At 38.4% G+C, this 26,357-nt stretch overlaps 2 protein-coding genes across 6 annotated transcripts in view; one reads left to right on the forward strand and one right to left on the reverse strand.

Annotated features, from left to right (window-relative positions):
* Positions 1–26,357, forward strand: part of NT5DC1 (5'-nucleotidase domain containing 1) — a 120,598-nt gene that overhangs the window by 80,842 nt on the left and 13,399 nt on the right. For all 4 annotated transcript variants that reach the window (XR_016395169.1, XM_022554814.3, XM_022554832.3 and 1 more), the window contains exons 7-8: positions 15,395–15,569; positions 17,396–17,493. Coding sequence is in view for 3 of the 4 variants with exons in the window: in XM_022554814.3 (XP_022410522.1) it covers positions 15,395–15,569; positions 17,396–17,493 (273 nt within the window). In the remaining variant the exon portion in view is untranslated. The remainder of the gene's footprint in view (positions 1–15,394; positions 15,570–17,395; positions 17,494–26,357) is intronic.
* Positions 8,909–26,357, reverse strand: part of TSPYL4 (TSPY like 4) — a 57,264-nt gene continuing 39,815 nt past the window's right edge. Inside the window, exon 3 of one of the 2 annotated variants that reach the window (XR_016395171.1) lies at positions 8,909–9,199. The gene's annotated coding sequence lies outside the window, so the exon portion shown is untranslated. The other variant, XR_016395170.1, reaches the window with a different exon arrangement.

The following is a 26,357-nucleotide window of genomic DNA, read 5'->3' on the forward strand; positions in this document are numbered from 1 at the left end:
TAAATTGGAGACTATCACAAATAATGCTTCATGAACATCATGTACATGTGTTTTGTGTACCTGTTTACATGCTCCTGTTAGATCTATCCTAGAAGTGGAATTGCTGCATTATAGTGTAAGTGTGTGTGTGTGTGTGTGTGTTCAGTTTTGGTAGATCTACCAAACAATTTTCCAGAATACTTGTACAGTGTAGGAGAGTTCCAGATGCTTTATATTCTCAGTATCCTCACCAATACATGATACTGTCAGGATTTGGTGGGACCACTGAATATCTATAATGATAATCATAATTTAACTTTTGGAAAAAGCCAGTAGGGAGCAGCTGGCTCAATAGTTTTATGCCACAGATACACCTAGATTCACAAACATACACACACACACACACACACACACACACACAGAGTGATCATCAAACGTACCCACTTGCAACTTTCTGTAGGCCCATCCAGAAAACACCTTGAAGACAGTGGCCTTTGGTCCTGCAGGGAAACAGCTGGATAAGAGAGAATGATGCACTGATGTGAGCCTACAGGCTTTTGGTGGAGTAAGAAATACTTGAGTTAATAATACTCGAATTTGCCAAGTGCTCTCCAGGTGGGTTTGCTGAATTTTTATAATAAAGTAATTTGACATAAATAGCCCTCAGTTCACCCAGTTGGAGTCAACAGACTTTTTTCTCCTTCAGTGAGTGCTTCATTCCCAATCTTGTATATTATAGAACTGCAAAAGGAATGAAAGATGGTGACTAATAAAGATCCTCTACTTTATTAGTGGACAGGGGCATGCAAGGTGTAATAACGTCATTGTGTGATGATAGGTAACTCAACCTGTCTAGGCCTCACTTTCATGTCTGCACAGTGAGGAGATGGGGTTTTGTGGTCCCCAAGGTTCTCTGCCCAGTGCTGTGAGAAACGTTAAATAATGGAGCAGTAGGCAATCCAGCCCTGCGTTTTTCCATGGAAGTGGCAAGAAGAGACACTTCCCTGCATCCCCCTCAGTAGAACTTTTGAAGTTTTTTCCAAATATGTTTTGAAGTTAAGTGCCATTTTGATAAGTGAAGCCTTGCATTTTGAACCCTTGCAGGGCAATTTCCTGATGCAATGTAGCCCATAGGGTGATTTCACAGTTGATTAACTGTGTATGTTTAAGCCAGGGTGACTCACAGAGAGTGTTTACTATGTGCCAAGCACTGTGCAAGTGTTTCACATGTATTGTGTCTAATCCACACAGTAATCTTATCAGGTGGGTTCTATTATCATCATTTCACAGATAAGCCAACAAAGTGTCTGAATGACTGAGACACTTGCCCAAGCAAATTGTACAACTGAGATTTGAATCAGGACTGTTTGATCCAGATTCAGGCCACCCAGGATCACCCAGGACTGCATCCTGTAATGTGCTTATGTATGTATATGTGCTCCACACAGAACTGCTTTATTTAAGGCGCACCACGGCATGTGGGATTTTTAGGTCCCCGGCCAGGGATTGAACCCGTGCCCCCTGAATTGGAAGAGCGGACAGCCAGGGAAGTCCCCTTCTCTGTCCTTTGAAGGTTTTTCAGCATGAATGGAGTAGCCACTCTCTTCACATCAGTAGCAACAGCCATTACTTAATGAAGTCGTCTGCAAATCACAAATTCCATTCTCTCTTCCCTCCTCTGCTCTATAATGATTTAATTTGCTGACATGAGACATTTAGATTAACTAACTCCTTTTGAAGTTTTAAATGGAGTTCTTATCTGGAGGGAAAAACATTTTCTTTGTCTTGGTTTTCAGATAAATGGAACTGTTATTGGGCATCTATAAGGTCTAGTGCAGTTTCCTTTTCATTCACATTTTTCTTCATTGAGTACACATAGCTCATTTTGGTGTTTATTGCTAACATTTGCTAAACACTGTAAGTAAAATGCAGATATCTGCCTCACTTAAATTGAATATTGAATGTTTCATTCTTGGTTATTGAGTAATTCCAAGCTTTCAGCTTCTCTGGATTTATGTTGCCAGCTCCTTTCCTTTAGAAAGAAATAGTCTGATCATTTGTGTCATGTGCTTTGTTAACAAATTTCTTCTTAGGGCAAAAGAAAGTCAGAATATAATTTTTCATAATGAATAGTTTGATTATGACAGTGTTGTTTTATTCAGGTCTTTTGGGAACTTACAGGATCCCTGCCTTAATAACTAGAACTGTTGTATGCATGTAGCGGGTTTGTTGTGCTTTATTCTGAAAAACTGAAGATATTCACTAAATGTACACCAACAGTGAGATATGCACTGCTGCTCCTAAGAACTTTAGCCTTGAGGTTCCATTTAATTAAAATTTATAAGTAGGCCTCATTTAGATTGAGCAGAAATAAAGTTCACCTTTGACTACAGAAGAGATGGTTTATTTCATTAAACCATGTAGTACTTTATAGTCACCGAGATTTCAAGCAAGTATGTTTAACATCCTTAAGAGAAAGTTTAATTACACTACCTTTTTTGAATGTGTTCTGTGCCCAGAATCTAATCGTTGTAATGCTAATCACTATAATGGCACAAAGAAATTTGATTTATAGAGCTTAAATAGAAGATAAAAATCTCTTATGCAATTAATAAACTATATAGAAAAATATATGAACAAGAGTTGGAGTATGTGAACTAGCATATAGTAGTTGGCATATTCAAAAGGAGAGAGAAAACTAGAAAAATGGAAATTATGCTGACCCCTAAAAGCAGGGTGGAATTTAGAAAAGCAGAGAAGGAATTGGTTTTGAGGTAATGGCTTAAGATTGACAGTGGGATGGAGAAAGCAGAAAAATACCTTCCTTTCAAAATCTTTAATTATATATGTATTACTGAATTTTTAACATTATTTTTAATATTTTTCATGTTAACCCGGCAGAGTTGTTTTTTGATTTTTGGTTTTAGAAGTCTTTCATATTTAAGTATTTTACAAATGCATGTGATTGTCGTCTTAATATGACTGTATGTTTATCAGTTCAGAAAAATACCCAAGATATGTAAACTTATTGTATTAGCAAATTGGAAGGAGGCAGAGTGAAAGAGGTGAAAGGAATCAGGCCAAAGAAGAAAAAAGAGAAACTGAGAAGATTAAAAGCCCTGCTTAGCATAGAATATTCTCTGGAAGCCAGCCGAACGTAGCATTATTCAGCTGGGAACCCTTCCCGCCCATTCCCACCGTTTTCTACATGAGACCCGGCCCATTCCGTGCAGAGGTTGCAAGCTGTGTTAGGTACTGAGGCTGGGACAGCTGTACCACCCCCTCCCGCCGCCCCGGCTTTCTCCCCTTTCTGCCTCATAATGGATTATTGTCGAATGAGGACTGGGTTCTCATAATGGATCTTTTCAGTTATTTATATTTTGGGGGGAGCTGAATTGAGCATAGTGTGTACATGCTAAAATGCTGTCTTGGCATTCTGTTAAGCTATGGACTCCGGAAGAAAAACCAGGTTGGTAGAAACTCGGTGAAAGTTCTATTCCAGGTTTTTTGTTTTTTAAAGAATTGTTAAAATAACTGAGCATTTGAGTCTCCAGTAGGAGGCAGGTTTCCTTAAGACATTTATAGTAAATGAACCCTAATGTCTGGTGTTTGAGTCAGCTTTGTTCCTGTTGTTGTTTCTGATCTCTGTGCCTCGGAGCTAGAGAAGTCAACTATAACTTTCTTTTAAAGGAGTAAGCAATGGCACCTCTCTGAGCCTGCTTTGCCCCAAACTATCCCGTTTTAGTTCTAATTTTTTCCAGCTTCTTTCTTATGGAGGAGGTGAGAGGTTTCAAGACAGGATAATATGTGGGCCCACTTCCTCTGGTGAAAACAAAACCTTGCAAGATGGTTTTGTGCCTGGCAAATAGATTTAAAAACTATTTTGAGACGAAATTTACAGTGCATCTCTTTGAAGCTAACCCCTAAAATTTGTCCAAGGTTTTACCTGGAGGCATCTTTGATTTGCTATCCCAAGGAAAACATTCCTGTTTCTTATACAGCTAATATGTAAGAGTGTGTCTAGGCAATAGTGCCTTGATTCATCCCAAGCTACAAGCTCTTTAGGTCCTTCTGATGATGTCATCATGTGCATTTTTTGGATCTTGCTACTTCCTCTGACCTTAAGAGAAAATATTACCAGCTGTTAGCTTTCAGCCTGGACTTGGCCGTGTCTTGCTGTGGCCCCTGCTATTATTGCTGTATCAGCAAGCAGAGCAAATGAGCCTGGAAACATTTTATTCAGAGACTAAAAATAAAGTGTATCAGAGTCATAAAGGCAATGGCAAAAGCAGATTTAGATTTGTTTTAACAAGGTGGCAAAGTGACGAGAACCCTCTTCTGGCTCCGTAGAATAGACTGTTAGAAGACCCGGGCTGGAGAATAACTGAGGGGCAAGTATATCATGGCTGGGGACCCACTGTGATGAAAAAAACACATGAAAGTATTTATATTGTCTTTCAAAAAGCAGTTTTATCACAAATGATCTTCTAATATTCACTCTGCTGAGAGACTGCGTAACCTTTAAACAGAATCTCGCAAATGAACAATTTCATTAATCTTGTTGGCACTTTCTAAAACTGAGTTATAACTGTTGCTTATTGTTACTGTCCTATAATTATGAAATACTATGTTTATATCAGGAATCAGCAAACTTTTTTCAAAGGACCAGAGATCATAAGGATTATAGGCTTTATGTAGATACTTATATAACCATTTTAAGATGTAAAAACCTTTCTTAGCTTGCGGGCTGTGGTTTGCCAACCTCTGGTTTTTATGATCACCTGGTAAAATCTCGTTTGGTAGCTCTTCCCTCACACTTACTTCTGCAATTATTAATCCTCTACCGTTTGCCTGACATCAAGAATGTAAATACGAACGTAAAGACAGTTCTTTTCCTAAAAGGTCTCCATCTCAGGAGAGAGAAAAATACGTAAACATACTTATTACGAATGTTTATTATCATGTAGTGTGATGAATGATGTCCAGAGGTGGTGTGACTGGGCAAGGGGGTTGGAGAGGGCTCCACAGACAAGCCGCAAACATTTCTAAGCAGCAAAGAGAGGACAGTGCATTCCAGGAAGGAAGATAATATTTACACCTTAATGTGAGACACTTATTCTGGGTTTTTTGCCTGTCTCATTATAAAAGCTCAGTTCCCAGAAAATAGCATATATAACATGAGCTCAGTCACTACAAAAAACTTCTGTAGACATTCTGAGGAAAAGCACATTATTCAATAATTACAGAGCAAAATAGGGATAGCATTTAAGCATTTGACTTCTGCTTCTTCTGAATGCATTATTTTTCTTTAACAGACACTGATCACCAGATAAGTTCGATTTAAAACACAAAGATTTAGACATGTAAACAATGAGGTTACATATCTCGTGTAACTGCTAAGATTACATATGAGGTTATGTAAGGTTTAGTGGGGTAGGTTTCTTGAGCACTCTATTCCATTCCCAAGTTTATTACTAACTTTATAGTTGTGTGCAAAATCTGTGGTCTCTACAAATTCCTCTTTAATAGGACAGCATTGAAGTGGATGATTTCTAAAGCCCCTTCCAGTTCTAGATGCTGTGACTAGAAAAGTAGACAGAGTGCATATCGATAGATACTTTTTTCCTCTGCAGAAATCTAATTTGATTTGTCCAGATTTCAAACTCTCACTTATTCTAATTCCAATCAATCCCGAAGTCCCTGAACTATGATACTATTTAGTAATGCACCGTATGCCAAAAAAAAAAAAAAAGTAAGGATTTATGGTATCCTTGAAGTTGTTCTACAGTACTCAAATGCTGTATCAGTAGAGAGGTGGTATTGCACAGGCTCTGAAAGCAGACGGGCTGCGTTCAAATCCTGTCTGTACTACATTCTCTCTCTGCGACTTTGGGCAAGCTCCTCAGCCTCTTTGTATCTGTTTCCTCAACTGCAAAATGGGAATAATGCAGGACCCGCCTCGCAGGGTTGTTAGAAGGATTAAATACATTAATAGTTGTAAAGGTCTTATAGTTGCATTGGCAATTCTGTTATTGGCAAAAATAAGCACTCAAAGTATGTCAGTTATTACTATAAGTAAAAATAATTATTATAAATAATCCTTTCAAAATACTAAGGCAAATTTATCAAAATGTTTTTAAATTACTGTTAATGCTTAGGAAATTGCTCAAATATGACACTGAACAAAATGCACAGGTAAAAATCTGTATGTGGTATACTTAAAATTCCCATATAGTTATATATGAATAGAAAACATACTGGCAAGAATCACACCAAAATATTAGTGTGTTGGGCAGCTAGTCTGAAAAGATAATAGTTCTTAATGAAGTGTGCCTCCCAGAATTTATACTCCTCTTTTCTTTTCCTTGAAAATGAAATGGCCCCATATAATCAGTAAAATCCAGCAGAAGTGACTCTATAGACTTCTAAGACAAGGTCGTAAGAATCCTTGCAACTTTTGCCTTAGTGTCTTAGAACACTTGCTTTGGAGGGAAACCCACTGCCATTTAAGAAATCAAGCCACCTTGAAACCATCATGTCATGGGGAAGCCCAGGCTAGCAAAGTGGAGAGATGTTTTATCAGCCCTCACTGTTCCAGCCATCCCAGCCCCAGATGCCAGACTGTGACATCTGACTGGCACACCCCAAGGGAGAACCGCCCAGCTAAACTCAGTCAAACCTCAGAATTATGAGATACGATAATATACTGTTTTAAGCCTCTCTGTGTGAGGTGGTTTGTTATCCAAAAATAGTAAACCCAATTCAGTGAATTTTCTATAGCAGGAATGTATCGTATTTGTTAAGAAAAGCAATAATTTAATCTCTTCAAATAATGTTATTTCAAAATACTTTCCGTGTTGAGTATTTATGTTTTATATATGTTTTTAGGTTTTATATTTGGTAATTTTCAATTAACCTATAAATTAAATTGACAGGAGCAACCATTCATTAGCCATCCTAAATAAACGTTAATTTATCAGACTTAGGATGAGTATAGGTGTACAAAATCACAGAATAGTCTAGGAATTATATTTATTTGTGTAAAAATTCTGTGTCACCTGTTGTAGAGAATCACCTTTGTCTAAAACATATCTATAAGATTATTTTTTGACAGTGACAAAGGGGGTATATTGGAATGTGTTTTGGTTTTGTCTGTTTTGGTTTGGGGGTTTTCTTTTCTTTTTTTTTTTTTTTTTTTTTTTGACCATGCCACGTGGCTTGTGGGATTTTAGTTCCCAACCAGGGATGGAACCCAGGCCCCCAGCAGTGGAAGCTTGGAGTCCTAACCACTGGACCTTCAGGGTGGAATGTGGTGGTTTTTGTTTGTTTGTTTGTTTGTTTGTTTTGCGGTACGCAGGCCTCTCACTGTTGTGGCCTCTCCTGCTGCGGAGCACAGGCCCCGGACGCGCAGGCTCAGCAGCCATGGCTCACGGGCCTAGCCGCTCCGCCACATGTGAGATCTCCCAGGACCGGGGCACGAACCCGTGTCCCATGCATCAGCAGGCAGACTCTCAACCACTGCGCCACCAGGGAAGCCCTGGAATGTGTTTTTAGTTGGCCTATCCTAACCTGGAAAATAAAAATCTATGGTTCTTAACCCCTTGGGAGTCATGTGACCGCAGACCCGGGAATCTGATGGAAACTAGAGGGTATGCACCTGCTCTCCTCCCCAAGAAATGCACAAATACATTGATAAGCAAAATGTTGTAAACAGTGTTGGGTTTCCATTCACCCACTGAGACCCATGTATGTACTTTAGGTTAAGAATTCTGGTTTAGGGCATTACCGTTCCTCAAACAATGCTACAGGGCGTTACACACATAGATGCTATAATTTCTATGTCTGTTACATCAAAGAGAAATTAACACTTTTCTATTTTATCGAGTCCATAATTTCAAATTTTATATTACAAAATTAAGACCTCTGCCAAAACAATTAACTGAGTTAAAATATCACTAATTTAAAAGTTTAGTATTTTTTTTTTATTGTCAACATGGGGTAACTGACCAGGTGGTGTTTTACCAAAAAAAAAAAAAAGAAACCAAAACATACAGAGGGTCAATTGTATACTGATACGATACAGATTTGGGTGGAAAAGTGTGGTGAAAAACAGAGTAATGCCTCATTAAAATAACTGCTTCACTAAATGCTGTGTGGCCTAGCTGTAGATGTGACACAGACCTAATAGCTAAATAGGGCTTTCCTGTTTATATTTTACACTGTGAGACCAGATATTGAATAAATAATCCTTTGTGGCAATAATCTTTGTGTGTGTTCCGAAGTTGATTTCTTCCAAGTTAGTCCTAGTTCTGCATACTTTGGCTTTATTAGTAAGAAAAGATATTTCTGGAGACACTGAGGACATTTTAACTAAGGTAATTAAGGAAAAAGTACACTCTTGTGATGAAATGTTATATTTAAAATGCATGTTTTTTTGAAGACCAATTTAGTTTTTGAAGAAATCTCAAGTTTTGAGTTGAGGTTAATGGGAGGTAAACATCTCAAGATTCCTTTCTTCTGTAATCACTGTGTGTTTCAGCAGTTGGTTATCATCGTCTCCGTTTCTGAGTAACTCACATTTGAAGTACGTGAGAGGTCGGAAGTACTGTGTAGAATTTACCTTCAATAACTTGTTAATTTGGGTTTTCTTTAAACTGTAACTTCAAAAGATTTATGTTGTCACAAGCTATACATAAATTTATGTTCTGTAAATGTATATACAGTAGAAACCTTGGAGTTATTCTTCAGAGGTGAACAACAACAATTTAAAGCCTATTTACTTTTACTTCAGGTGTTTCTGGAAGCATTTACCAATGTTTTCTTAATTTATTTTGAATCGCCTAGAGATAATAATTGGAATTGTGACTCCATTCCAAAGCATCTTGTTTCAATTATCTATTGCTCCATAAGAAACCACCGCAAAACTTGGTAGCTTAAAGCCACAATTTATTGTCACTTATATTCTGGACTCTCTGAGTGCTTCTCACTTGGTGTCTCCCATGTGGTTGAAGTCAGGTGTCATTGGGGGCGCAGTCTCCTGAAGCCTTGACTGGGCTTGATATCTACAGGGGCTCACTCACGGGTCTCGCAGTTGAAGCTGTCAGCTCAGTGCTCAGCTGAATCTGGCAGTTGGAGCACCTGCACCTAATGAGTTCATCTGAATTGCTCCTCACAGCATGGTGGTCTCAGATTGGTTGCACTTTTTCATGGGATCAGCTTCCTAGAGACAGGAAATTGAAGTTTCCAGGCCAGTTAAGGGTAACACATGGAAGTAACACAATGTCACTTGCACCCCATTCTATTGGTCAGAGCAATAAAAGGGCCTGCCCAGATTCAAAGGAGTGAGGCGGTAGACTCTGACTCCAGACACATGTGCGATGGGAGATAGTGTTGTGACCATCTTGGGAGCTCCCCATACATTTTTCCTATACTGTAATATGTATAATAAATTGAACATGCGTTCTGTATACAAATCACATGCAGAAGACGGCGAAAATGTCCCTCCAATTACAACGAGCATTACTAAAAATTAACTCTGTTTCTAGACTTCCTCAAGAATCAGATAACCAATATAGTTAGTGGCAAACCTAGATTTCAAACTTAGGCCAGTTTAACTCCAAAACCTGGGCTTTTTCTGCTTTACCTACAAAATTACTGCTCTCAGGACGATAAATTAAAATGAATGTAAAATAATACTATGAAAAACATTCCATTACATCTTCACCCTCACATATATTCTTCCCTTATAAAGTAAAAATAATTTTTTAAAACTTAAAACCTTGTTGGTTTAGATCCATTTTAACATAAGACATAGGTTTGAGAATTTTCATCAGATAACATTAAACATGCTTAATCTGGTTTTGCATTTCTAGCCAGAATAGTGAGAATCAAGTTTTTCTGGGGGGGGGGCGAAATGGTTTTCAGAAAGCTATCTGGTTTTATAAGGGTGTTATATAGCAGTGTTTCTCAAAGTGTGGTCCTTGGACTAATCACCTAAACTGGGAAACTGTTAGAAATGCACATATTCAGGCCCCACCCCTAATCTACTTGAATCCGAAACTCTCAGAGTATTTTAACAACGACTACTCTACAGAAATTCTGTTTTGGGGAGATTGCATACATGCGTACCTCAGAGATATTGTGGGTTCAGATCCAGACCACAACAATAAAGCAAATATCACAGTAAACCAAGTCACATGAATTTCTTGGTCTCCCAGTGCATATAAAAGTTGTTTTTACTTTACTGTGGTCTGTTAAGGAGGAGAAACACTGTGGAAATGGGTGTTCATTGTGACTAAAGAGTTATCTGCCTGTGACATCACCATGAGATGTAGACTCAGGCAATCCTAAGATTATAAAATAGTCCATCTAAGCCATCTGTTTCACAGGTTTGCAAGTGTCTTGTTGGCCAGGTGTGAGTCTCTGGAGCCCCAGAGACCCACCAGAGATCTCTAGGGTGGGGCACAGTAATTGATATTTGTTACATGTGCTACACCAGATTCATATTGCCCTCAGTTTGGGAATCATGGATTCAGGCATTATAACTTACTTCCTCCCCCTAGTTCCTCTATCAGGTCTTGTGGACCAAGTCAGTGTCCCTTAGCTGTCAGTGCTCTTGCATTTGAATGTTTAAATTTCATATGCTTTCCCTTCTCTCCAATCTCATCTCCAACACAAGTCTTCTCTTTATCAGGCAAGGTTCTTCATTCAGTGTTCATGCCCATGTGTGACATCGCACATCACCAGTAATTAATATGTATTGGTTGCCTCTTATGTATAAAGCTGTATGTTAGGTAATCAGATACTGTAAAATTAAGAAATCCCTGTACAATGACGCATGCAAGATATACAGATAATAATAGCAAAAGTTCTAGTTCTTATAGCTTAGAGCCATAATTCTTAATCCTGACTGTACATTGAAATTACTTGGGGAACTTTAAAAAAATATCAGTGGCATCACCCCAGCCCAGACCAATTAAATCAGAATCTTTGGAGTAGGTAACAGATACAGAGATGAAAGTCAAATACTATTAATGTAAAATTTTATAAATTATGTTTTTCAGTACATTTTATACTTCATTTCTCAATTCTTATTTGTTGTCCTTTTCCAAGCATTATATTTAGCACATAGATACTCACTTTACCCAATCTAGACATTCAAGATTTCTTAATTTACAAATATATTAGATAGAAACAAATCATACAGGAACCATAAACAAGAAATCTGTTTTAATATTAAATTTCAGTTTCATCTTTTGCCTTCTATAAATAAACAAATGAAATCTAGAACATATTTAATCTATTGTTTATTTCCTTCATCCTTCAAAAACTATTTCCGTATCTCTTGGCCAAAAAAATCATATAGTATATGTATATTTCAGAAAATTATATCATCTCTTACAGCAAGTACTTTTAAACAGTTCACGGCTAAACATTTTAGCTATTCACTAGCATGCTCTTCTATAACCTATAAAGGTTGTAAATATTTCGGTCTCTCCTAAATTATGTTCTGCACTGGAAATAACAACAGACCTTATTTGGAGGCCGATGGTGGAGGTGTTATTAGCATCCTGGCATCTCTAATCCCCCTGCACAACAGCTTTGAGAACTGTAGCCACAAATCACACAAACAGTAGTGATACAGTAAGTGAGGAAAATGCTTACTAACGCCATGATGATAGAAATCATGATGTGGCACGATTACCTATTAGACTAAAAAAGGTATTTTTATTATTCAAGTTGTACTTTTTTTTTTTTTAACCACTAGAGGTCCCTCAATCCTTAATCATGTTTGATACATGCAGGCCGTTTTCAGTGCCCGTCAGACTGTCGCAACACTTGGCTGTTATTTCCATGACTCTATATTAACCCAATTTTTAATATAAAAGGACAAAACTTTTATTTTTAGAACTAGCTTTTTAAAAATTATACTTTTAATCCCATCTGGGTACAGAAAATACCAGTATCTAAGGAGAGAAGAGGTATGGAAAGGACAGGAAAATGAGTTAATAAAATGGCAGTGAAATAGGATTCCTTTGAGGTTAAGTGAAAACACAGTCTGCTTTGTGAGTTGGGAACAAACAAGACCATTCCTTTCTTTCCACCTTAGGTCTCAATTCCTTGTCTATTCAGTGTTAATCTATCAGTATAAAAGTATAATTAACACGATTATTTTTATCAATAGGGGTAAAAAAAGAAGGTACTTTAGATAGCATGACTTTGATAGGACATGACTGATACAGTTTTTTTGTCACAGTTAGGTAATATGTTACAAATCATATTATTACTTTGATTTTAAATAAACATAAATGTTCCTGTATCTGTCCCTGAACTAATTTAAATATTCATTCATTGAATGATTGCTCCCTGCTGAACAAAAAGGCAGACTCCCTACCTTTAGGCAAATAATTTAATAGGCAGTTATTATTCCAGTGTAGTATGTTTAACATAAATTCCTTTGGTTTAATAGCTTGATTTATTTCAACAAAATATGAGCGTGTATTAGAGACAGCAATACTAAATTATAAACTTCAGAATTGCTAAGAGAACAGATCTTTATGTCCCCACCACAAAAAAAGAAATGATAATTTTGTGACATAATAGAGATGTTAGCTCATGCTGTAGTAGTAATCATATTGCAATATGTACATGTCAGATCAACACATTGTACACCGTAGACTTACATAGTATGTAAGTTTATATGTCAGTTGTATCAATAAAAATAGAATTTAAAAAGATGAGTATAGCTATATTAATATACCTCCTATTTCTTTAATGATTTAAGGTTACATGGGAATGAAAATATTTTACCCAACAACAGTTAGTGATCTTTTATAGCAAGAGCGACCCATAACTTGCCATGGGGTATCTGTTTGTACAGGACTTGTCTTTTTTAGTTTGTTCATTTCACTCTGGCTTGTGAACAAAAGGAGGACAACCCCATTATTTCCTCAGAGAGTAATTTTCTCCAACTAGGCTATTATGTTTGCACTCTTTTAGATTAGGCTTATTAAGGGAAACTAATACTAATCTAGGCAAGAATTTTTAAATATAGTATTTAAATGTATATGTTTTATTCATTTGGAAATAAAATAGTAGCTTTTTAACAGTAACTTATATTTTGATCACTAGATGGCACTAAGCACATATAGCTAAGGAAAAAATAGCCTTTTCTCAGCAATTGTTTTTGAATACAGATGCTTAAGTATATAAATGTTCTCAGCATTACATACTACAAATCTTTTGTTATCCAGCCCATAATATTACTGTTGCTACAAAAGCTTTGTTTTTCTGGGTGAAATAATCTTACATATGATTCCTTTAGATAAATTCTGGGAAAGACACAGCTTCTGCCATTGCTTTGATAGCCACTCACTCATCAAACTATTCTATTTTTAGTTATTTAATTTTATTCTTTTGTCTTGCTTAAATTAGTCCTCTACTACTAGTACCTCCTCTTTCCTGAAAAACAAAGTATATTTTAATTTTTTTAAGGGCCATTACATAGCTTCTGGGATATTAAGAGATCCTAGAGATTTACACATGTGTTCTCTGTAGGGCAAAATACAAGAGCACAAACTTTGTTTTTGTTCTTGGTGTTCTGATGTCTGAATATTATTCTCACTTTTTAACATTCTTTATTTTGTTAAGTAATTTTTTTAATCGGGTTATGATTAATTCTTACAATGTATTATTTTCTGAACAGAGATGCTGTAGGCTGCAAATAATAGATATCCTTAATGTTTAAGCTCATTAAATTGGGTTGTTTTACATGACCAGGACATTGGAAGGAATTATCCTGTTAGGTTAGACTGGTAGACACCCACCCTCCCTGAGCACCTAGCCCCTCAGAGGAGGATGAAACCTCAAACAAAATCAGAATACTCTTTAGCAAAGAAGGAGGGGAGTGGATTTGGGCAGTCAGACAACAGTATTTGCTACCATTTCTGCTTTTGTTTCTTCTTTTTTTTTTTTCTTAAGAGACTCTTCTGTCCTGACATTCTTGATATATAACTTTCATTTCATTTATTTCAAGTGCATGACATTGTACAGAATTACAGTTATAGCCTGTATCTATTGCAGAGTTTATAATTCACTACAAGCTCGTTCACTTCTTGTTTTGTTTATGCCTGTGTCTTTTTCCTAGCAGTTAAGGAAAGTAGGAACTCAGGTTCTCTTTATTTGCTTACTACTGCTATCATGCCCAAAGAACAGTATCTCTAAAGTGCTTTATGAATCTAGTAGCATTTCAACCAAATCTGCAATTATGTGCCTAAGTACTCATAACTTTTAAGGCATCATATCAAACATAGTGGGTGCATCTGACCAGGACTTCTGGAAATGTTGGTACCAGCTGCTTCGGAGCTCAGGCTGACCCCCTGGGCTCTAAAGACCCAAAGGGACAGAGCTGGCAAGCCCAGCTCAGTGACTCAGGTTCTTCGGCTTTCACTGTCAACTGCACTGCCTTCCTGCCTTTTCTTTTTCTTTTTTTTTTTTTAATGATTTTTAAAATAATTTTTATTCACTTTTTTGCTGCGCTGGGTCTTCATTGCTTTGTGCGGGCTTTCTCGAGTTGCAGCGAGTGGGGGCTACTCTTCGTTGCGGTGCTCAGGCTTCTCATTGCAGTGGCTTCTCTTGTTGTGGAGCACAGGCTCTAGGGGCGCGGGCTTCAGTAGTTGCAGCATGCAGGCTCGGTAGTTGCGTCTCGGGGGCTCTAGAGCACAGGCTCAGTAGTTGTGGCGCACGGGCTTAGTTGCTCCACGGCATGTGGGATCTTCCTGGACCAGGGCTCCAACCCGTGTCCCCTGCTTTGGCAGGTGGATTCTTAACCGCTGCACCACCAGGGAAGTCCCCTTCCTGCCTTTTATGACTTGTTTTTCCATTTAACATCACATCACCTCCCAGGGGCTGTAATAGACCAGGGCCTCTAGTCTCACTTTCATCTGAAACAACACTGACTCAGGAACCCAGCTCCCTTCTCCACTGCATCATGCCAAAGACGTGTTCCTGGTGCATTATCTAAATATGTATTTGTTTGTTATCCGTATTCAGCAAATATTTGTTGAATGATTGAAAGAATATTTATTAATTGACATTGCAAATGCAGTAAGATTTTCTTTGATTTGAAAATGCTGATGTATTGTGTTTATCGTGTTATCTGTTTTAACACTTTATCAGTCCTTGTCACATAACCAAAAAGTATTTTCAACTGACATTCTCAATCATCATGTTTTTAAGAACAAGAAAAATATTCTTAAAAAGCAATTAGTAATGGCGTCGTTGCTGGATTATTCGAACCTAGTTTTTATCCTTTTAGTTTTATCTATAGCTTTGAGAGAGAGGAACTTGTTCGAGAATACACTGAGTCAAAAAATTTTATAAAGAAAAACCTCCTTGATATTTTTTTTTTTTTCAGAAAACTGTGGAATATATTTTCCAGAAATAAAAAGAGATCCAGGCAGGTATTTACACACTTGTCCGGAATCTGTTAAAAAGTGGCTTCGACAGCTAAAAAATGCTGGGAAAATTCTTATGTTAATTACCAGTTCTCACAGTGATTACTGTAGACTCCTCTGTGAATATATCCTTGGGTAAGTGACGAGTCATTTCGTTTTCATGATCTTATAAAATGCTGATAACAAATTACACCAGTGCTTTTTTAAAAGTGTTAGCCATGACCATATCATTATATTAAACAATGCTGAGTGACAAGTGGTTGTTCCTCATAACAGCCCTTAACATCTCCTGACAGAAACACACCCCAAGTACATTGTAGCAAAGCGGTATTACCGGGTCAGTATGCTCAGAGCCCGTTCATAGTCTGGGCTTTAGCTCTTCTGAAAGGTGGATGGACCGCATGTCCTTTGGGCAGTCCTCCGTGAATTTGGTTTCTCAGCTTTGGATGATTATTGAGGGGCACTGAGTTGTAGATTATAGCCCCTGACATGGAATACAATCCCTCTGTAGCCATTTCCGTGTGGAGCCAGGCACCTCCCCATTTACACGGCCAGGGGTGGGATTGACATCCATGAACATCGAGGCAGCATAAATGCATAGACTTAAAATAAGACAGTCGTGGGCTCAAGCCCTGCCTTGCAACTCACCCCGTGACCTAGGGTAGGTTGTATGACCTCTCTAAGCCTCAATTTCACCACCTTAAAGATGGGACAGTAGTGTCTCATAGGCGTGACAGGAAGTTTAAATAGCACAATACAGGTAAAAGTATGAGAGTGGTTGGTAAGGCTCAGCAAGTGTTAATACTTATCTATGGCGTTCTTACGGGCAATGCCAGGGAATATCCATGGTCAGAGCCAGATTCTAAAATGAGCTGTTAGATCTCCCCTACTGTTTCCTCAAATTTTAGCAGATACTGTACTGAATTGCCGTGAGCATGAAGCAAATTTTAGCCTCAAAACTGACCTCTTGCCAACCTGTTTAGCTTCCTGATTTCCATGTTCCTCAGCACATGTGGATTCAGATTGGCCTATGGTGTACTTACGGTCTATCGGTGGTTTTCTGCTTTCTGATTAATGTATAGGTTTGGGATCCTTGAAGTGAATTAAGGCTGCAGCCCTGTATGCCTTGGAAAGTGCCTTTTGTAGAGACATTTGCTGTCCTGGTAGTGGGACCATGCTTCAGAATAAACACTTGGAAGTCTTAATTTCTTTTTCATTAGCATAGATTACCAAACTTTTTCTTCATATCTTAATTCCTCTGCAGTGTCATTTTGCTGTGTAAAAGTATTCTGGAATGTTGGGTAAATATTATCTCCCCAATGTAATAGTGAGTCTGTCAGGAGCAAGGACTATCTTTCCTTTGCTGTCCCAAATAATCCTTAATACAGTGTTAAATACAGACTAAAAAACAATTATTATTGTTGCCTAAAAATTACCATATTGTAATACTACCCTGATTTTCAAAATAAGGTATCTTCACATTTTGAACACTCTCTGAAAGATGTCATCTGACCTGTTATAATGCTAGCTTTCTGTAGGACCCATGTAACACACAAAATTATTAATAACTCTTGATGCTAATAAATCCAGACAAATTTCAGGCCCCAAATTTGAAAACATAGCTCGTGAGTATTTTAGGTGTTAGAAACTATTGAATTTACACACTATAATTATTGCCATAGTGAGAAAACCAGCTTAGCACCTAGAGTTAATGAGTTAATATGCTTTTCTTCCCCCTTATGTTTGTATTGATACTTCAGGGTGGTGTCAGGATGATTAGTGCCTGACTACCTTCTATTTCCAGTGTAAGGTTCACCTTAGAATGTATAGAAAGCATAGAGAAGTTAATCAAAAGATCAGAAATGATGCTGTGGTCAAATAGGCAAAGGTTAAGTTCTGTTTTATATGGACCTTTTCTAATTCCTTAAAATCAATGTATGAAAAATATCATTGCTTTTTAGGAATGATTTTGAATATCTTTTTGACATTGTGATTACAAATGCATTGAAGCCTGGTTTCTTCTCTCATTTACCAAGTCAGAGGCCTTTCCGGACACTTGGTAAGTTAACATTTTGTATCTTTACTCTCCTATTTAAGATTTGTTCATTCACTTACTGAATAAATACCTGTTGGCTGACAGCCATGTACAAAGCTCTGTGTTAGATGCAACAAGGGGAATAAAAGAGATACCAGGTGTTCTTTTCCCTCATTGGGATGCATAAACAAGCGCGTAAGCAAATTGGTAAATGCCTGGGATATGATTACAGGTCATGTTACCTGTTGAGATGGAAATGACTGCCTGGTGAGGTAGTAAACCGGGAGGCCACCTTAGAGTGCCTGGCCAGGGGACGCCTGTCTGAAAAGGTCAGGTGAGGTGACTTGCTAGGCGGGACCTGCGGGATGAGTAATGAGAAGAGCAGAGGAAGTGTATCCCTGGCAATGGGACAAACAAATGCAAAGCCTCCGTGTGAGAGTAGTTTGGGCTCGTTCCTGTGACAGAGAAGGGACCTGTGACTCTGGCGCACAGTCATGGGCAGAGAAGGGGTGAAATTAGGGAGGCAGGCAGCCTCATACACTGTGGAAATGGTTTTAATTTTTATGCCAAAAGCAACCTGAAGCTATTCAGTTGAGATGTACGAGTGACATAGAGACCTTTTTGGCTGCTGGGTGGGGAATGGATTGGATGTGGGGAAGGATAGAGAGAAAGAGGGAGACCAGGCAATTGAATGTCGCAAGTGAGACATTGCGGTGCTTTGGTCTGAGGCAGTAGTACTGGAAATGGAGAGAGGTAGACATATCTAAGATACATTGTGCAAATGGAAAACTCAAGACTTGGTGATGCTTTAGAAGCAGCAGATGAAAAGGGAGTTAATCAAAAATGACTTCAGGTTGCTGATTTTTCTTTTTTCTGAATTGAGCAAATGGGTGAATGGTGAGACCATTTACAGCCATGAGGAAAAATACAGAGGAAAAGTTTGTGCAGGGTGGTTCTTAATATAATTATTAAGAACTCATTTTTCAACGTACTAATTTTGAAATGACTGTGAATTATCTAACTGGAGCTCTCAATTAGGAAATTTATATAAATGAGCCTGGAGTCCGAGAGAACAGGTGTAGGTTCAGGATATAAATTTGGGATTCATCAGCTCATAGAGGGGTATTTAAAGCCTTGGGCTTACATCAGATCACATAGAGGGAGAATACAGATAGGCAGAAGGCCCAGACCAAGCTCTGACACACTCTAACATTAAGGATAGAGAAGAAAGAGTGTGATGTAGGAGCAGACAGATTATAGTGGGGGAAACAGAGTACAACATTCATAAACCGGTGAGGAGAGGAGAGAGTGGTCACCTAGGGAAAATGCTACTGAAAGTCAATTGGAAAAGGAAAGAGAAATGTCCATTGTAGTGGACAAGACAGAGATCACTGGTGTCTTGAGCACTGATAGATACAGAACCAGACTGCAGTATCTTGAAGAGTTCATTGGAGGTAGTGAAACCCATGAGTGTAAACAACTCTTTCTAGAATTTTAGCTATGAAAATAGTCAAACAACTGAGGTTTTAGGTGCAAGACAGTGTAGGATCAAGGGCATACAGATGGTCCCCGATTTACAGTGCTGCAACTTAGATTCTTTGACTTCATGATGGTGCAAAAGCAAAATACACATTCAGTAGAAACTGTACTTCAAATTTAGAATTTTTTTCAAATTTAGAATTTTTTTTTTTTTTTTTGCGGTACGCAGGCCTCTCACCGCCGTGGCCTCTCCCGTTGCGGAGCACAGGCTCCAGACGCACAGGCCCAGCGGCCATGGCTCACGGGCCCAGCCGCTCCGCGGCATGCGGGATCTTCCCAGACCGGGGCACGAACCCGTGTCCCTCAACCACTAGGCCACCAGGGAAGCCCTAAATTTAGAATTTTAATCTTTTCCCAGGCTAGCAATATGCCTTTTGTTACTCTCTCTTGATGCTGGGAATGGGCAACAAGCCACAGCTCCAGTCAGCCAGTACCTCAGATCATGAGGTTAAACAGCCAGTACACTTACAACCATGCTGTACCCATACAACCACTCTGTTTTAATTGAACACTGATTCAGTAAATTCCATGAAGTATGCAGTACTTTGTTGTAAAATAGGCTTTGTGTTAGATGACTTTGCCCAGTTGTAGGCTAATGTAAGTGTTACGAGCGTGTTTAAGGTAGGCTAGGCTAATGTTCGCTAGGTTAGGTGTATTAAAGGCATTTTTGACTTAAGATATTTTCAACTTATGCTGGTTTTGTCGGGTTGTAACTCCATCGTAAATCAAGGAAAACCTGTAGTTTATTGTTTTTAACTGAAGACACTCGAATATGCATTATGCTGATGAGAATGGTCTAGTACAGTTGTTTTCAGCTGTGGCAGTTTTGCTCCTCAGGGCAACTTTGGCAACGTCTGGAGACATTTGGTTGTCACAACTTTGGAGGAGGGATACTACTGGCATCTAGTGGGTAGAGGCCACAGATGCTGCTAACCAACCTACAGCACACAGGACAGCACCCCTACCACCACCAACAAAGAATTATCTGGCCCCAAATCTCAGTAGTGCCAAGGTTAAGAAACCCTGGCCTAGTAGAAAGGCAGGGATCGATGGTGTTTTTTATATATTGGTTTAATGTCTTATATAAATCTTTGATTTAAAAAAAATAATCAGGGATTCGGTCACTTTGCTGTGTACCTGAAACTAACACAACGTTGTAAATCAACTATATTCCAATGTAAAATAAAAATTAAATTTAAAAAAAAGAAATAATCAAGGCGTCAAATAGGACTCTTTGTATTAAACCAGGAAAAAAATTTCAATGTTTTTCCCTTCTTCACAAACTTATATTTAAATACATTAAGTACTCAATAGATGTTTATTTTTACTTTTATCTTCAAGGTTTTCATATTTTGTTCCAAGAAAATCCGTGTCTGTTCTATACCTACAGTAGTACTTATGCCGTTTCACCAAGGTTTTTATTAAAATTTTACTCAGACACACAAATACCAGTAACAGAAAACAATGCACATTAAAAATATACCAAATTTTTTAACATATTGGAGACCACAAACGCATCAACTTATGCTGACAAATTACTGTACTTTGTGCAGTATTTCTATTTAATTGAGGAGTATTCAGAGATATAAGGGTAAGCTTTTAAAAACTATAACCATGTAGAGGTATCTATCTTATAACCTCTGTGCAGTATTTTCTTTTGGTTTTACACTATCAAATTGGATTTGAGGACTGACATAATAATAGTTATCCAAACTATATTTTCAGATATTATATTCATTAAAAGACTTGATAGTCATCTTGGCTGAATTTAAAGTATGAAAATGTTATAAGTCTTAACTTTAAGAGTTGAAAAGTCTGGATGGATGAAATAGGACCCAAAGTCCTATCACCATTGTCTATAATGATGAGAATAAAATGCCTGTGGACCTCAGAATGTATGGGATTTCATGCTTTTATATAGATGTAGAGCTTGTCTTAGTTTTTTCACATCCAGAAGGGATTAGACTAGAAGATCTCTAAAGTACTTTCCAGCTTTAGTTTTCTGGTCCTCTGATTTAAAATATTTTGGTGTAAGACACAGTGAATCCTGCAGTTTCTGGAGCTGATACAAAATAGTTTATTCACATTTAGAGGGCAAAAGGATTGCCAGAACTATTATTAATAAGAGGTTCATACTGCTCATATTAAAGCATCCCTAATACATTGTGGTCTGTTGCAGTGTTTATTTTGCTGCTGATTCTGATTCTTCTACCTCTAACTGCTCTCTCTCTGTTTCCACTGCTGGTTTCCCTTCACCTTTCTCGTTAAATGTTGTTGCTACTCTCTAGCGTTCTGCATTGACCCTCCTTTCTTCTCCTGCTGTTGTCAGCTGTCTACCACCCTCTGGTTTTAACTGTCACCTGTTCGCTAATGACTCCTAATTCCTTAATTCTTGGTTTCACTTTTCCCTGGCTTACAGAGGCCTGTTTCTATCTGTCTTCTAAGCTTTCCATGCCCCAGAGCCCTGGCATCACATGAAACTTTACATACCTATAACAACTTATTCATTTCCCATATTCCATAACTGTGTTATAACTTTTCGAACCACAGATCTTGCCCAAGTTAGGGAAATCTGTCATCTTCAGCTCCTCTCTCCCCTTAACAACTAACCTATCCTCCAGTTTTCTCAAGTTTGTCACCTGCCACTCCCTTATCATCCCTTGTATGAATTGGCACGGTATTACATCAGGTCCTGGTTATTACAGTACTTAACTGATCTCTCAGCCTTGTAACCCGCCAAACATCGCACATATGGCAGTTAATGTTACTGTACAAGTCACGTCAGTTGGCCCTTACATGACAGTCCAGTGTCTTTGTAAATCAGATCATTGCTCCAAATGATTAAAGTTAGAAGTACAATTAAGGCAAAGAAGCTTGTTGGGATGGAAGGCACGGTGAGCCAATCCCAGAGACCCCAGCACTGCAGCATCCTCTGCGCAGTTGTACAGGACTGATGGCAGCCGTTGTCATCGAGGCGCCGAAAGGGAGGGTGGGGACTCGGCAGGTGGGGGGCTGAGCTCCATTCAGCTTGATCCCTACAGGGGCTTAAGGACTGTTCGGGGGCGGGGAACCTCTTCTAGGCAAAATCTGTTATCTCACGACTCAGCTCCTCAGCAGAGCTAAGGCTTGGTGCGGGCAGGGAGTCCGTCCACCTTGCAAGATTGTAAATTCAGTGGGGAGAGGGACCACGCCAGTGTCCTGCTACCAACTACCCCTCCCCCGCGCCGCCCAATTTGGGAATCATGACCCAACTTGCTGTCTTTGGTGTCTTGGCCTCAGCTTTCACCTATCCACTGACTCCCAGATGTTGCCCCAGCTGTCTTTGCCAGAACCTCACACCATATTTTGTCTTGTACACCAGACACCTCCACCCAGTATGCTGAAATCAAACTTGATTCTCCTTCCACCTTGAAAGCAAACAACCACCAAATATGCTGGTCACCTTGACCAGCCGCTGAATAAACCCAGCTGGAAACCTTCATCATCTTCACCCTTTCACATCCAGGAGGCTGTGCATCAAGTCCTGGGGGGTTTTGTTTGTTTCTTGTTTTGTCTTGTTTTTTTCATAAAGTCCTGTTTAATCTACCTCAGAAATATCTCATCTCTGCCATCCCCTCCCTTCCCGTTAAGCTTTGATCATTCTTCCCCATTCTCCCTCGTCCCTCTGCCTCCCTTTATACCTCTGGTTCTCTCTCTTGCCCACTGCCCTCAAATACTTTTCATTGGCATAGATTTCTATTTGTCATTTGCTTTTAATTTCAATATATTTTGTATTGCTCACTTATTACCGTTAGACTTACAATATATTTAATATATTTATCACACACAGAATCTCATCGGCTCCCCACTCCATATAGCACCCTAAGGCTAAATCTGGTTGCTAGGTTACCTTTTCATCTTCATTCTCACTGCTCCCCACAGGTGCCCATTACTCTCTCCTTGGTGAAATGAATGCCTTTTATTGTTCTATCAGGTTTTTGTTTTGTTTTATTTTCCTGCTGTTCTTTCTACATCAGTGTTTCTCAGACTTTACACTCAAATCACCTAGGGATCTTGTTAAAATGGAGATTCTGATCCAGTAGGGCTGGGCAAAAGGCTTCGATTTGCATTTCTAAACAGATTTTCTGTTGAAACAGATGCTACTGGTCAGATCACCAAGACGTACTTTAGTAAGACCAAGAGAATGTCTTAGTGAGTACATTTAATTGAAGGTTGTTATTCTGAAAAGAAATAAACTTCCTATCATTTTAGGTGTGGAAATGAGCTAGTTAGTTAAGCATATTTAACTAAATGACCAAAGCCAAAGTAGATAAAGGGTAAGAGTAGGAGTTTCACTTTCTGTTTATGAAATTTGCTCCAGCTCACTGGTAAAGTATTTATTTCCTTTAATAGTATAATTTCCATTTTATAGTCCCCAACACAGGCAGGCATTTTAGGAGGTATTTTACTTGAAAAGTATCTTACTGCCCATTCCAAAAACAATGGAGAAAGTGTGTATGAAAATCCATAATTGGTGAGAAATTTTTCTAGCTCAAAATTGAAGAAGAGATGTATAAAGCAAATATGAACTGTTTAGTGAAGTTCATATTAGAAGGAGTCCTAGAAATCAAAACAATTATAAATATATTTTAATCATAAAGCACTGTTAAGTAAACCCCTAGCAAGTCAGAGGTCGCTCCTAAAAAATAAACATTCTGAGCTCAAGAACTCACACCATCTAGTTCACTGCCATATCCCTCTACGTAAATTGGTTTGTGAAAGATTGTTGAAATAAAGAGTGAAAGAAGAAAAGAAAGAAATCCTGGTGGGATTTTGTTTGATCCCACCAGGCGAATTCTGTCATGTTTGTAACTTTTTCCTTGTAACAACATTTCACATGTCTATCAAAAAAAGACTTAAATAAATCATGGAATTTTAAAAAACAGGCAGATCACAACATATTATCAATAAAATAAGGTTTTAAAATACCAAGTTACAGAACAGTGTGCCGAATATGCTGATATTTGCATTTAAAAGGGAGGAGGGGTCACGGGTGTTGTATTAGTTTGCTAGGGCTACTGTAACAAAATACCACAGACTGAGTGGCTGAAACAATGGAAATTTCTTTTTTCACAGTTCTGGAGGCTAGAAGTCTGAAGGTCAAGGTGTCAAAAAGATTGGTTTCTTCCGAGGCCTTTCTTCTTGGCGTATAGATGGCCATCTTCTCCCTGTAGCATCACATGGTCTTTCTTCTGTGTCCTAATTGCCTAATTATGTGTCCTAATTTCCTCTTTCTATGAGGACGCCAATAGTATTGGATTAGGGCCCACCCCATGGCCTCATTTTAGCTCAGTCACCTCTTTAAAGGCCCTGTCTCCAAGTACAGTCACATTCTGGGGAACAGGGTTAGTGCTTCAGCCTATGAATTTGAGGGGACCACAGTTCAGCTCATAATAGATATATACATGTGCCCCGACTAATCAAATTGTATGCTTTATGCTCAGTTTATTGTATGTCAATTATACCTCAATAAATGTATTTCAAAAGTGGAGAAAGAGAATATATATTTATATTTGCTTTTATATGCATAAAAGAATGATTACCTTTTGCAGAAGAGGTGAGCACATAGCAGGTAGAGTTCAAAATTGAGTCTTTTAAAAATACTTAAATGTATTACTGATTCAAAAACATCACACAAATACATACTTTTAAAACATTGGTAAGGTAGTAACACCAAAGGCTCTGGGAGTTTGGGAGAAGCTGCTGGGAGCTGCCGCAGGAGCCAGTTCTGACATCACACCAGTCAGGTCCAGGCACATGAGTTCTCTGGCTCTCTGTCTTATCTGAGTCATGGAGCTTGCTTTCTTCAAGGCTGTCAGCCATAGCCTTGACTGTCATTTCCCCATATTAATTTTGTAACTATTATGCTGACTAAAAACGTACTGTTTTGTTTTTTTGTTTTTACTTGTCCGTATGGTCTTACAGTTAAAAAACGAGATTTACTTTGTTATTGTAAAACACAGCTGTATCCAGAAGCAAATTATAGTTTTCAAAAGAGTTTTAGTTTGATTTACTATTTGCTTTCATTGATTGTTGTCTTACTCCTTGTCTTCTAGCCCTAATTTGAAGTCCTTTGAGGGGTGATTGTAGCAGCTTGGTAACTTTGGGCAGATTCCTTAGCTTCTCCAGATATCAGTTTCTGCGCCTGTGAATTGAAGGGATAGCAGCTAAGACTTCTTCAACCCTACGTGGCCCACACTCTTCCATGTGCTTCCTCTGTATTAATTCACTTACACACTCAGTGAGGGAAGTACTGTTATTATCCCATTTTAAAACTGAGGAAACAAATCACAGTCACTCTCTTATCCCCTTTGTCCTCCTCTGTTTTTTATCTATTGTATTTATTATCTTCTAATATACTTTTAAAGTAAACTATTTCAAATCAGTGTCATCATTGTACTGCTTGCAGGGCACATTTATTTATATTATGTGAAAATGAAAGTTCATATAACTGTTTCCCATAGACCATGAAAAGAGGTGTGAAAATGTTTGGGTTCATAAAGATTGTGCTTGAAGCTTCCTTGAGTTTATTCCCTTGGACTGTGTTGCTTCCACTTCGGCTCTGGTGCTTTCACAGCCCACACTGGCTCCCTGCTGCTGGAATTAATAGTTTTCTGAGTCCCACAGCTTCCCAGTTATGGAGGTTCTACCAGAGCCCTGGAGGCTGCCCTGCATGAATTAGTACCCTGCAGAGCAGCTTCCAGTGTGGGAGCTGGAAACGGGGAGGGGGAGGGAAGGGTTTGTGTAAAGTGAGTATTTTGTTTTGGTCTTTGTATAAAGAAGGTTTTTTTTCCTTTTTGTTAATTACTGAGTCCCAATATGTGAGAAATTATGATTCTGTAGATTTGTTTTTAATAAGCAATGGAAAGATGCCCTTTCCACTGTTCCTGTACAGTGGGCCTCTACATATCAAATGTACATTTGCTTTCAAAAATATTTGCGTAAATTACTCATTTCCCAGTTGCCATCAAACCCACATTATTTACATGGTAAGACATTCTGTGCTAAGTACAGACAGACAGACAGACAGACGTGAGAAATAACTGGTTTTCACTGTGTTTCTCCAGGAATATGCTGAGTCTAATATGCGTTAGACTCTTAATGTTAAGCTAATACGTGGTTGGTTTTTTAACTACTCTTTAGAGAATAGTAGGGTTTTCATTTGATTGTGTAGAAGAATTAAAACATGGCTGCTGAAATGTCAACCAAATAGGCATAAATGTCTCTTGACCTTAAACTGGCAGTTGCTGTGATATGGCTTTAATTATCTGTAAATGTGGTTTTAGAATTCCTTGTTCTGGAGGAGTTCA

Source organism: Delphinapterus leucas, chromosome 12 (assembly GCF_059928025.1).
Source record: "Delphinapterus leucas isolate spDelLeu-1000000601 "Yukka" chromosome 12, BTC_Dleu_Yukka2, whole genome shotgun sequence".
Classification (NCBI taxonomy): Eukaryota; Metazoa; Chordata; class Mammalia; order Artiodactyla; family Monodontidae; genus Delphinapterus; species Delphinapterus leucas.